At 32.3% G+C, this 13844-nt stretch overlaps 1 protein-coding gene across 7 annotated transcripts in view; it reads right to left on the reverse strand.

Moving 5' to 3' along the window:
- The window catches only part of LOC145276991 (carbohydrate sulfotransferase 15-like), a 180183-nt gene that overhangs the window by 54168 nt on the left and 112171 nt on the right, over window positions 1-13844 (reverse strand). For all 7 annotated transcript variants that reach the window (XM_080128560.1, XM_080128563.1, XM_080128562.1 and 4 more), the window contains 2 exons: window positions 6235-6507; window positions 3057-3276 (listed from right to left, as the gene is read on the reverse strand). In XM_080128560.1, coding sequence (XP_079984686.1) covers window positions 3057-3276; window positions 6235-6507 — 493 coding nt within the window. The remainder of the gene's footprint in view (window positions 1-3056; window positions 3277-6234; window positions 6508-13844) is intronic.

Consider the following 13844-nt stretch of genomic DNA (forward strand, 5'->3'; position numbering starts at 1 on the left):
TTGGATTAAATAATTCTTTTAGTAATTTTACAGCTTCCATGAACTCTAATTCCGCAGTTTTTTTAGGCAATATGTAATCTACGAATTTGCTGTGTTCTGATGTACCCAATTTTCTGAGTAAGAGGCTCACTTTCTGACTATTTGGCCAATTTTTACAGTCCAGTTGAAAAACATCCTCGTATCTTGTGTAGTATGCTTCAAAATTCTTCTCTTCCTCAGGCACATAATGAAATGTGTCCATGCTATTAAAAATAGTTGTATGGGAGAAATTAACACTATCGACATTTTCTCGATTACTCTTTAGTAGTTCCAGTGTTTTAGCAAAACGTTCATCTTTTCTTTCTTCATATTCCAATTGTAGTTTCTTATGCCTTTCTTCCTGTTCCAATTGCAGTTTTTTCTGCTTTAATTGTGCCATTTTCTGCTTTTCTTCTTGTTCCTGCTGCCATTTCAATAATCTGTCCTCTCTCTTTTCCTCGCGGTCAGCCTGTGCCTGTGTTTGTGTTTGCAAAAGCTCGTTTTGTGTAGCTTGTACTTGTAAAAATTGCATGAACATTTTTGATAAGTCTTCCATGTTTTTAAAAAAATTTTTTTTTAGCGTGTAGTTAAGAAAAATATTGTACCATGTACAATATACACCGGTTAGGGTTACAACAAGAAAGCAAATTGCTGTAAGCTCCTGTTTTCAATAATATCGCTGCTTGCAATAATATATTCTTTTTGCGAGTCACGCTGCAAAAAAAAAAAAAATAAAACAGGTTTATCTGGAATCACGAAATGGAATTGACTTTCCGTTTTTAGGCACTTACTAATAAGTAACTCTTTCCACAAAATAAAAGTTTTTTTTTTTCTTTTTTTTTTAATCGAGTCACAATTGAATAAATGTATGCAGTACATTTAGTTCTTTGAGTTTTTTTTCTCTAGTATTTTAGTAATTAAAATACCTCTTAATTGAGATTACCTTTTTTTCCGTGACGTTTTACTGTATTATCCGTTATTCAATGACAACTTCAAGAAAAAAAATCCTTTCCTTGAATTTTAGTTTTAGCTGTGGTATTTCCTTTTAGTACCGACGTCAACCAAAACATTAATTAAAAAGTCCTTTAGTTGTTGTTTTGTTTACGGAGAACAGTAATTAGAATCCACTGGTGAACTTTTTTCGTAGGTTACTTCCTTGCTTTTCGTAATACGGGTCTGACCTGTCGTTTTTGCGACAGAACAAAGTTCGCTTTTCGTTTGCAAGTTGGTCCTTTAGTAAGATTTGTCGTGTAGCGACAAAACAAAAATTCACTTTTACATTCGTTTGCAAGTCGGATTCCCAGAAAACGGCGTAAATTGTCGCTTTTACCACGTTAGAGTTTTTTTTTTCACTTGAGTTGAAACTTCTCTTTAGCGTAAAATCCGTTTGCTCGTCAACACTTTGCATTCCTTAAAAAAAAATGGTCAACCTTTGCGTTGTACTTTTTTTTTTTTTTTTTTTTAAATAGTTCTTCGTCAAACTGTTATATTTGACGCTTCATATCTCGTCGCCAACTGTTGTGGTTGCAAGGTTGAACAATAATTAGTAAGGAAATACAATGAAGACGCAAACAACAAGATAACGCAATAATAAGTGTATTAAAGAAAAGGTATATTTACAATATGTACAAATGACGGTGTCGAGTCAGAGAGTCTTGGTGGGAGGACATGTACGCTATTCGGCGTCACTTCCGGTGGCATTTGAGTAAGATACACCAAGGCCAACCTAGGCTTGCCATTTATAGTGTTATGTTATTCGCATATGCAAATAAGTGGTTGCCACCACAACACTTGGAAAAAACAAATATGTTCAAAATCAACTTCAATTTTATCATTATTTATACAGTCCAGAGCAACGTCGGGTACCCTACTATCTGTATTTACTCAGCGTTACACGTGTGGAGTGTTTATATAGAACAATTTAAAATACATTAAAATCCAATCGATTTTTCAATAAGATTAATTTTTAAATCGTTTAAATAATTTCGATTTATTTTAACAGTACCGTTTTACTTTTTGTTTGGTTAGTAATTATAAAATGGGGCTTTTTACGTCCGATTAAAAAGCTGAGGAAGAAACAGCTGTTAAAAAATGGTAGGGAGATGTGGATGTATGTCAATGAAAACGCGAAAAATATTATTTACAACTGGTGAATTTCGAAAAAAATTGTTTTTATTTTGCTTACATAATACGTGGAAAGTTTATGATGGTTCTATTCATTGAAATTTAATGATGGTTCTAAAGATTTTATGATGGTTCTAAAAATGTTATGATGGTTCTAAAAATTTTATGATAGTTCTAAAAATTTTATGATGGTTCTATTCATTGAAATAATATGATGGTTCTAAAAATTTTATGATGGTTCTATTCATTGAAATAATATGATGGTTCTAAAAATTTTATGATGGTTCTATTCATTGAAATTAAATGTTCGAAAAAGTTTAAATATTATGCAAAGTAAAAATTGTAATCGTGCAAACTCAGAAAAACTTTTCAAAAACTTTACACCTTTACTCTGTACATTCATTTTTATACATAGGTAGGGTTCTCCGGCTACGTACGGGATAAATACTGACGATATAGCCAATACGTTCTCTGATTGCTTGTTTTCAGCAGTTATCGTTTACGCTCTGGACAGTTTTGCCTGATTATAGACAAAGTAATTCCTGTTTTATTTGTCCGAAAATTTTAACTGGACTAATGTGAATCGTAATTTTATAATTCTCTCTTATTGGGCTGCATCAACCCAAATATACATGAGTATATTTAATCATCTATTGTTTTTTTATAGCCCCTCACCATATTGTAACACCTGCAAGAAACAGTCAAACAAACAGCATCGTCATTCCCACCCTTGCAAGGATACACATGTGACTAGGGGCCGCTTGTAAATATAATATCTCCTAGAAACTTCCTTAAGAGGAAGCCGGCCCAACCCGACGATGATGAATCAGAGTCTATGTACACCAGGTATTATTAGAGTTGAGACTTAGTCCAAAACAGTTTGAACGTAGCATTTCTTACAGATTCCTGCTTACCAAATCGTCTCCATGACCACCAATGTGTCTCTTTGCTATTCACAGCCTTCGTGTAGAGGATTTGCGGATGTTTTAACATACGAGAGAACAAATCAGTTGTGGCGCATTTGTCCACTCCGAGCAAGTAGAAATACGGCAAACAACGTCGTTTCGAGATATTCCTATGCGTTTTCTCGTACCAACACGGATTCTTTAAATCAGGCAAATATGGGGGTGGTTCCTAAAAAATGGATAAAAACAAATGATTAAGCATAGCTAAGTATTCACATTGAAATTTATATATATATATATAGTAGTACGTTATAAAATATATATGGCAATTTAGCAATATTTCGCGTTTCGTCCACACTAGGATTCATCAGGCTTATATATATATATATATATATATATATATATATATATATATATATATATATACATATATATATATATATATATATTCGTATTTCTGTCTGTTTGTTTGATTGTTCACAATCTGATTGATATATACAAAAGGTCCATTACTTTCTTAATTAATTTCATACTGAAAACTTACTTGCATAAACTTTATTTCATTTATTTCTATATATAGTATAATTCTTGCAAAATATACGCTTAAGAGGTAAACTCCTTTGCATATTACATTATTGAAAATAGATTTTAAAAATAGCTGTATGTTAGTTACTGTTTATGGCGAGGCAATTGTTTTAAGTGTTCTATTCAAGATTGTTTTTAAAAGTTGATTTATATTGATAATATGTTTAATTTAATTTATTCTGAATTTTTATTACTGACATCGATTATTTTAGAAACCGGTTTCAAGTTATTTCTCCTGGGCGAACCCTGCTGGATCAAATACAATATATTATGAAAACAAAAACTTGAAGTTTTAAATATATTTCAAAGAAATAAATTACGCCCGGTGCTAAAATATTGAAAATTCCCCAATCATAAAAAAACAAACAAAAAAACTGCTGTGAAAAATGCTAACTTTAAAATATTTGGAAATACTCAGTGAAAAGTTTTGTTTATTATTAAAAGAACGGACTGAAAAATATTATATAAAAATTGTTTGCTTTGCAGTAAAAAAAAAAAAAAAAAAATGAAATATTCAACTTTCTCCGATAGAAATTAAAGGTTCAAAAACTAGCTCATTACTATATTTTGTTGAATTAAAATTATCCCAATGTGCAATTATAATAATTATTATGGAGAATTGCTCTTTCTCTTTAGAACATTCAGGGACAATCGGTAACAAATATTGGTAACCATGAACAATCGGTAGCCATATTTTTTTAAGCCTGTTTGCGTGACCACGTGGTTGAATACCGGAAACTGTCTATACCTACAAGGTAATCAGGAAGTGACGTTACGCTGTCATGTGCATCGGCCTTCTTTACCCTCGGTAGCCACGCGGTTACCAGCAAAGTCAATTAACTGTTAAAAAAATCAAACATGACTGTTCGATAAACGGACTACTAACATCAATCCAAGTATAGTAAATATTTTATGCCTGCGTTGCACACAAAGTAACGTACCTTGCGTTCACTGGTTCATTTTGTTCGCCAGCAATTGGCACTGACTTGAAACTCTATAATAAAGATGTTTCCAACTTTTAATATATCATGAAGTTAAACACACAATTTCTTGTTAACTTTAAAACTCTTTTATTTTCGTTCTATGTCCCTGATGGATCGGCGTCACAACGCTAATTTCTCTTGACTAGTTTTGCATCTTGGCCGTGATGTTATTTTGGCTTCCAATGACATAAAGTGATGATTACTGCGGAGCAAATATCTCGGAAACTGACTTAACTCTTTGATTTTTCGATTTTCTTTGTTACTTACATCATAAAATATTTTCCTGTTCTGAAACTTCAATTGCTTTATCTCATACGTTTGAGGTCAGCTTAATGTTTATTGTCTGTTTATTTATTCAGGTCGATTGCCATTGTCTATTTGTTTATTCAGATCGCTTTGTTTATAAATGACATACTTGTCACATATTTGATTTGTGTCTATTTGGCTTAGGTATGCATTAACGTACTCGAGTTATGGCCACAGCTGGGTCCTAATATGTTATATCCGAATAATCCAAATTATATAAAATATGGTTGTTTACTGAATGTCTTAGATATCGCTGTCACTGGACAAAACTTGATTAAAAAAAAATGCATTTATTTTTAATTATTCAAAATGTACATTTATGTATGGCGAGTTAACACCCCCCCCCAAAAAAAAACTAGCAACACCGGTTGCATATTTTGATAGTTTGGGAAAATAGTATCATGAAGAACGAACATTTACTACCCTGCTCCCCCCAAGGAGGAAGGAATTCCTGGGAGAATGACATTATGAAGAACAAACATATACTACCTGCCTCCTCCTTAAGGGAGGCAATGTCTCTGAGGATGGCATAATGAGAAAAGAACATTTACTACTCTGCTCTCCCCAAGGAGGAAGGAATGCCTGGGAGAATGACATTATGAGGAACAAACATATACTACCCTGCCTCCCTTAAGGAGGAGGCAGTCCTCTGAGGATGGCATAATGAGAAAAGAACATTTAATACCCTGCTCCCCTCAAGGAGGAGAAAATACCTGCAAGGATGACATTATAAACAACAAACAGGTATTACGTTACTCCTCTCAGGGAGAAGGCCTATATTATGAGGAAACAGACATATACTTCTCTGCTCGCTTCAAGAAGGAGGCAATGCCTCGAAGGGTGGCATGATGAGGAACAGACATATAGTTCCCTGCTCCCCTCAAGAAGGAAGCAATGCCTAGAGAATGGCAGAATGGGGAAGGAAAACATACTATCCTGCTTCCTCTAAAGAGGAGCCAATGCCTGAGACGAAGGCATCACAAAAAACGGACATATACTACTATCCCCTAAAGGAGGAGTTACTGCCTAGATAGCATAACAAATGCCACATTAACCTCTAACGATGGAAGTAAAGCTTGGGAAGATTATCTTCAACCAATCGAACAAATACTATACTGCACGCCCCCCCCCCCAATAAAAACAGGAGAAGGTAATTCCTAGAAGGATAGCATAATGACAACCATATACTACACTGCTTCGACCTAAATTGAGCATTGAACGGTGATATCAGTAGAAATACGAGTAAAAGTATAGTTTCTCTTAAGACGGTAAGTACCAAATCACCATTGTAGGTTATATTAGAATTTATTTACCATTGCCAAGATGTCATCAATCACGCCAGGTATGGAAGTGTTTGGTCGTCGGTAATTCTTCGTTGTCCAGGTGCGCCGCAATGGAATATTCCCTACAATCCGACTTGGAAGCGTTTTGTACTTGGAAAGTCTTAATCGAAATCTCTCGCGTTCAATATCGTCAAGCATCCAAACAAAACAGCTGACGAAGACAAAGAATAAGAAGGCAAGGAGCATCTTCTTCGTGGTAAACTTTTTCATGAAAATATTGCACAGACTCCGGAAGAAAATGGCCTATGGAAATAAAAGAAGTGTAGAGAATTAGATTTCATCAGTCTTGACTCGCAATGCATAAACAAGAACGTAAGTGAGTCGTGAAACTATCTTCCGCCTAACAACGTAAGGATAGACGAAAGTCTTATCTGAAATTTACTTTTTCATATTGTATTATTTAGTGTAACGCACGGGTGTTTGCTTGTTTAAACCTATTAATCTTATGTTAAAATTTTGTATGCCAATTACTGTTATAAAAAGAGAGTCAGATTTTTACATCAACTTTGGAAAAAAAACTGAAGCTAAAATTCCATCAAAATTTCGAACTCGGTCGAACACTTTATGGTCAAAATAAAAAAATCAAAATCCAAAACTTTTGATGGTCAAAATCAAAAAATTTTGATGGTCAAAATAAAAAAAAGTTCTGTAAAATGATAAATTAAAATGACTACAGTATGAACCAAGTGATGAATAGAACAAAAATTATCACAAAGGCGTGATTTTCTTCATACTGTATGAAGTATTCCCAAAGTTATAAGATAGAAACGCTGATAACTCCAAACAAAACATGTATATAATTAGATTGAACTTTTGCATACTGGTTACTGGTATCAAAGAACATCAAATACATTCATAAAATTTGTAAAAGTTCGGAAATTAAAATCCCATTAAAAATAAAACCTTGGCATATTTTAAAGGAAAATATCAAAAGTCAAGGTTATATAAGATACGAATCTTCATTGTCTAAAATTATTAGATAGTTGACAGGTGACCCCAGGAAGAGAGCAATTCGATGGGTTGCACACACGCGCCTTCACTGATATCAACACTCGTCATAACTAAATCAAAAACTGTTGTCGATGTGAAATAAAACAAAATGTTATTTATAGATCAGTTGTGTTGTGTTTTATTCACTGTCAGTATGTATACATCGTAGACAAGTGAGAAAAGTAGATTTAGAAATTATATAGACTGAAAAGCACATTTGAACGATCGGCTGCAGAGAATATATAATACAATACGAACAAAGTACAAATGCTCTCCGATGAAATAATCGCCAAAAGTGCAACTTGTATATTTCCACTAGCCTCGGTGCCGGGCGTTGCCCGGGTGTCTGTAGGTGTGTGCTTTTAAAATCATCATTAGAATATTTATATAAAGACATGGAGATATGATTTACGAGACCCGATACCGTGTCTTGGGAATAGATTTGCCGACCATAAACTAGATGATTGTAAGTTCGATTTCTGGCTTAGGATGGGTGCTTGTCTAGTTGCAATGAAGATCTATGAGACAGCGAAACAGTTACTCTGTGAATGACTACATTTATCCCCCCATATATATATATATATATATTTATATATATATATATATATATATATATATATATATTTATATATATATATCATTATTCTTTGAGGTGTACAAAATTTATATAATGCAATCATGAAGGGAAAACGAAAATTTATGATTAAAGCGTTAAAATAAAATCCACGTTTAAAATAAAGTTAACGGGCCTTAAGGGAATAACTACTTTATGAGTTTTCGGTATACCATACAATCTAGGACGGATCGATCCTGAGGGCCTTATTACATTAGCTGTGCCCGATGAAAGTACACCACTCTTAACCCATTTAACTAATTTCTTTTGAAATTTAGATTCTAAAGAGATTGTACGATCATGATTTTTATAAATGTATCCGTGTTGTTCAATATGGTAGACATTTTGTCGACATAATCATGATGATCTAGTATTACAACCCATGAACCTTTATCTGGTCTAGTAACAACTAATGATTTATTTTTTCGCAAAGTTTTAGTAACTGAATTATGCTCTTTGCGCCATTTAAACTCTGAATGGGAAATTGGTCTATGGTAGGGCCATCACAACATAAAGTTGTAAAATGGATCTTAAATATTTTGCAACCAGTATTAAAATATTACAGTAAATACTGTTTGAAAGATTCATTTCATTTTGCAGACTTTATTCAGAGGTCTAAGGTTGTTAATAAATTTATATGTTCTTACGACATTAGCAACTTGTTTACTTGCGTCCCGATTTCAGAGACTGTAGATAGCTGTACAGATTGTTTTTTGATATCGTAGTCAGATATCACCTCCTCCCATTTCTGAAAGTATATTTATTGAGCTGATGAAATTTATTACTACATCAGTTAAATTCAGCTTCAACGATGTAATGTATCGGCAAATGGAAGGTGTGTCGATGGGCTCAGTTTTGTGCCCTATAATGGCGAATATTTTCGTGGGTTTCCATGAAGAGCAATTGCTCTCTGGACCCATCAAACCATTGATTTATTTTCGCTATGTGGACAACACATTTTGTCTCTTCGATAACCAAACAGAGGTGAATAATTTTTTCTCCTTACTTAATAAAATGCACCCCGCGTTACAATACACTTATGAAGGAGAGTCTAATTCGTCCATAGCTTTCCTTGATGTATTGGTAACGAAAACGTCATCCAGTTACCTTACATCAATATACCGTAAACCCCCGTTCACGGGACTGTATACACGTTGGGACTCATTTTGCCCCCGCAAACGTAAGATAAATTTAATTTGGATCCTAACACATTGTGCCCTTATGATCTGCCCCAAATCAAAATTGGATGAGGAATTAAAAATAATTACTGATACCCTCTCCAAAATGGGAACTCGTTGGATGTGATTAGGTCCGTTATACAGAGGAAAATAGCAGAGTCCTCTGTAATTAAAATTCAAACGATCAATAAATGCCCAGTATATCTGCGTTTACCTTGGCTGGGGATAGTAAGTAAGAAATTTGCAAAGCAAATCAGCCTAACTGTGTAAAATTGTTATTTTGCTAAAAATGTACATGTTGTGTTCTGTACGAGAACGTTAATACCATCCTCTCGAAAAGATGTTCTACCCTTCCCATCATAATAATAATAATGTAATTTACAATTTTGAATGTAGTTGCAGTGCCAACTATGTGGGTCGAACAACATTAAGATTGGATGGAAAAGTCCAACAACACGTACCTACCAAAATCAGAAATGGGACATACCAAACAACAGACGTAATTGCCAATACATACGGGTCTTCAATTACTGACCACCTTATAAAAAACCCGTATTGTGCAGCGAACTTTAGCACGAATTCTTTTACAATCTTGAGTCGTGTTCACTCATTATTCCAGTTAAAGATCTTGGAGACTGTTCACGTTCGGTTGAGAAGGCCTTTCCTCTGCAAGCAGAAGGAATGCCTCTTAGGTTTGAGCGTGATTAGTCTCTAGGATCTTCGAGTAATATAACGTTGTATTTTAATTGCGATCCTTAATTTTTCTCCCCATACATAACGTAACGCAACGTTATCTGCACATAATTTCGATTCCCATTTGTGCCTTTCCTCTTTTCTCTTTCACTCAAATCCTTCGATACAGCTTTGATAAAGCGAGGGCGAAACCGGTCAGCTGACTCCCCCATTTTCTTTCCTCCCCTTTTATTCTCTTTACCGCGTTAACTTTATTTTAAACGTGAATTTTATTTTAACGCTTTAATCATGAATATTCGTCTTCCCTTCATGATTGCATTATATAAATGTAACACTTGGTTCGTTCGCAATTAATAGTCTAAAAAACCACTGGACGGATGGCTTCCACGTTTTGGTATAATATGTTTACTATATCCATGTGTGTTTTTATATATTTCTTTTTAATTATAACTTAGGTTTTCTTTGTACCGATAGGCCATTTTTTTTATTTAGGGACAATTATTTATTACCGCATCCTGTCACGTAACCAGTGTTACAATTTAGCGGTTTTCCTGCTAGATCTGGAGATTTCGTTTGCAATCTAGCGGGGAATTCTAGAAAATCTGGAGATATTTGGCACTCACACACCCGAATTTTTAGATTAAAAAATAAAGAAAAGCGCCTGTAAATACTTTAAAACATAAAATAAACTCATTCATGTTAGTAAAAAAAAGTAGCATTTATTGCCTTTGGTAACAATTATTTATTGATTATTTGTTTTGTTTTTCACCTTTTTTCGGCTAACCATTCTTAAATCTCGCTATAAAATTGATTTTTCCAAGTACATTTTAGGTGGGGGGCATTCCAACCTCCGAAGTTTAATTTAAAATACGATCTAAGCAACCCTGCTTTATTTAGAAGTATTTAGTCGAAAATTGTAAAAAGCAAGATACAACAGCAAAACAAAAACAAAAAACAAACTTATACCAATACAGTAGAATTTAATTATCTACCAACCTAAATACTTTTAATATGCTAAAACAAAGTTTTTTTGTTTTTTATTTTTCTAATTTCAAAATATGTTGCACCATTATTGTGATGTTTAATTCGCAGTATATTTCAATTAAACTTTTATTATAAAAAGTTTGAGGTTATAATTTGTTTCCTGCAAAAAAATACCCCTTCTGAAAAAAAAACAGGCAAAACTAGCTGATAAAATATGTAAGCCTTCTGGGGAGCTAACCGCTTCAATATAATCCCAGAAACATATAGTGAGAAAACACGGAACATTTTATATATGGAATATACTATATTTATAATTTTTTTATGGTAGGAAGCTAAAATATGGAGTTTGGGGGGAGGAGGAATTTCAGATGATAAAAGTTAAAAATCTAGCGATTTTCTGGACATTTCTTTCTCCTGATCTCGCGGGTTTTTTTTAAATCTGAGTTGCCAACATTGCATCACTAAAAAAACACTACAGGCTTAATGTAAACAGAATGTGTTTACAATATCGGCAAATTTTCAATGGGTTTAATCACATGATTATTGATAATGTAACCACGTGATTGAAATTTAATTTAAATTAACCACACGTGATCGCTTTCCTATCAAATATTCATCGAAAAATGGTAGGTACACACAAAATGAATGCCGACGCTGAAAGTGCATATACATTTTGACTCCCCCCTTTACTTAAAAATTCACCAAAAATCAGGAAATTAACCAATTTTAAAGAAAATTGCAGTATTTTTCAAATAATAATCGCAAAATATAATGAACTAATTATTTTTATTTAACTCTGAGTGAAAATGTTTTATTTTCTTTAAACAAAAAATACCTTTACTTTAGTTATGGTTTTCAGTAGTAAATAAAAAACGCAAGAATTTATTTTTGCTTTTTTTATATAAATAATTTGTAACAATAAAAATTAATTTTTACAGTAACATTAAGAAAAAAGCCCCTAAAGTCCGTATTAATGAATTCGATATAACTCGAAGAAAAATGAATTCTCGCATACTATTCAGGAAATTAAAGATTCAATTAGATTCCTATTTCAGTCACCTAAATTATTTAGAGTGAAATGAGTTTTTGAAGTTATAGCCAAACCTAAATTTTTTTTTTGCTTAAAAAATAGCATTAATACAGTAAGTTAGGTAAAATTTGCTTAGAATACTCTGCTTTACGGTTGTAAAAATGGAACGGAAATTTGAATTTCGTTCCCTTTTAAATTCGGTACATTTTTACATTACGTCCAACATCGTTCACATTCGACACGTCAACTTTTATAGCTTTTCGGGTATTCTGGCAAGGTTAGGGGTGTCTATTCCGAAAGCCGTTCTAAACATGGGTAGATTGGTAGGTGTGTCAGAAATTTTGTGAAAAATAGTGAATAATTCTACCCCGTCTTTCCAAGCTTATAACTACTCGAAAAATGTAACTCAAGCCCTAATTTTTTCCAATTAAAGGAGCAATGACCAAGGTTTCATTAAAAAAAATGTTTAAAAAAAAAGGTTTTAACTTTGGACTTTACAGGTAAATTTCTAAAAAACACTACTTTTTTTGTTTTAAACTTGAATATATTATTTATTAACTTTTTCTCTTCAATTTGTGATATATAACACTTTGGTGAATAAATTATTTACTTTTTAATAGACATTTCAAAATGGGAGGCGTGAATTATTCTACTCCCTGTCTTTCCAAGCTTATAATTACTCGAAAAATGTAATTGAAGCCCTAATTTTTTTTCAATTAAAGGAGCAAGGACCAAGGTTTCATAAAAACCCCAAAAAACAAAAGAAAAAACAAACAACGAGATTAAAAAAAAGTTTTAAACTTCGAACTTTACAGGTAAATTTCTAAAAAAAACACTACTTTTTTGTTTTAAATTTGAATATATTACTTATTGACCTTTTCTCTTCAATTTGTGATATATAAAACTTTGGTGAGTAAATTAATTATTTACTTTTTACTAGACACTTTAAAATGGGAGGAGGCGTGAATTAAAAAAACGTTTGTCTAAAATATTACTTTAATATCGTTTGTCTAAAATATTACTTTAATATCGGTTTATTGGAAAGAGCATCAAATTTTACATTGACCCTGAAAATATCGTAAAAATAGAATCAATAGAAAAATTTTGATAGATTTTTAAAGTTTAAAAATTGAAAAATATTGAGTTCGTAAAATTTATTACTGTTTTAAAAAAATCTATTACTTTTAAAACAACTTTAATAGTTTATTTTGGAAGTATAATCCATAAAGAAAATAAACAACCCACTTTTAAAAGAGAAATTACGAGATTTGTATATTTTATTCGCAGTTTCGTGATAGGGGTGTAAAAAATTCCTACAAAAATTCTGATACATCTACTAGATTGGAGTGTTTATTTGTTGTAAACGTACCCGACAACCTATAAATGTCGACATTTCCAATGTGAATGGTAAGCTGAACTTATGTAAAAAAAAAAAGATATACCAAACTGACTTTTTCGTTTAAAAATGGAATTATTTCCCTTTTGTTACCAACTTAAAAAAATTCTTTTAATAAATATGTTGTGTTTTATATACATAAAGTACAATTGTTGAATGTTACTGTTTTGATTATATTCGTTTGGGGGGGCACAATTAAAAAAATTAAGAAAGATTAAAACGAAGCGAAATTTAAGTTTCGGTTCCATTTTTACAACAACCGTAAAACAGCGCATACCCAGCAAGTTTTATCGTAATTTATAAGCATAATATTGAAACACTAAATCAACATTTTATTTATTTTTTTGCATAATTAATGATGGAAGTATTTTTCTGTTTATTTTCTTAACATCTGTTAAAAAAAATAATTTGTACATTCTCTTGAAAAAAAGAATAAAACTTTTCTCTACTTTCACATGTGTTCCATTTTAACAAACTGAACCACAGCAACGCGTGGCCGAGTACAGCTAGTATATATATATATATATATATATATATATATATATAATTCTATATCTATATTATATATATATATATATATATATATATATATATATATATATATATACTAGCAAAAGTATCCGCCGTTGACTGGGTTCAAAAACAGCCTACAGAAAATGGACTCTGATTTATGAAAGTATGATAAGTTATGAAAAG

Source organism: Euprymna scolopes, chromosome 5, assembly GCF_053919585.1.
Source record: "Euprymna scolopes isolate OS-2025 chromosome 5, ASM5391958v1, whole genome shotgun sequence".
Lineage (NCBI taxonomy): Eukaryota > Metazoa > Mollusca > Cephalopoda > Sepiida > Sepiolidae > Euprymna > Euprymna scolopes.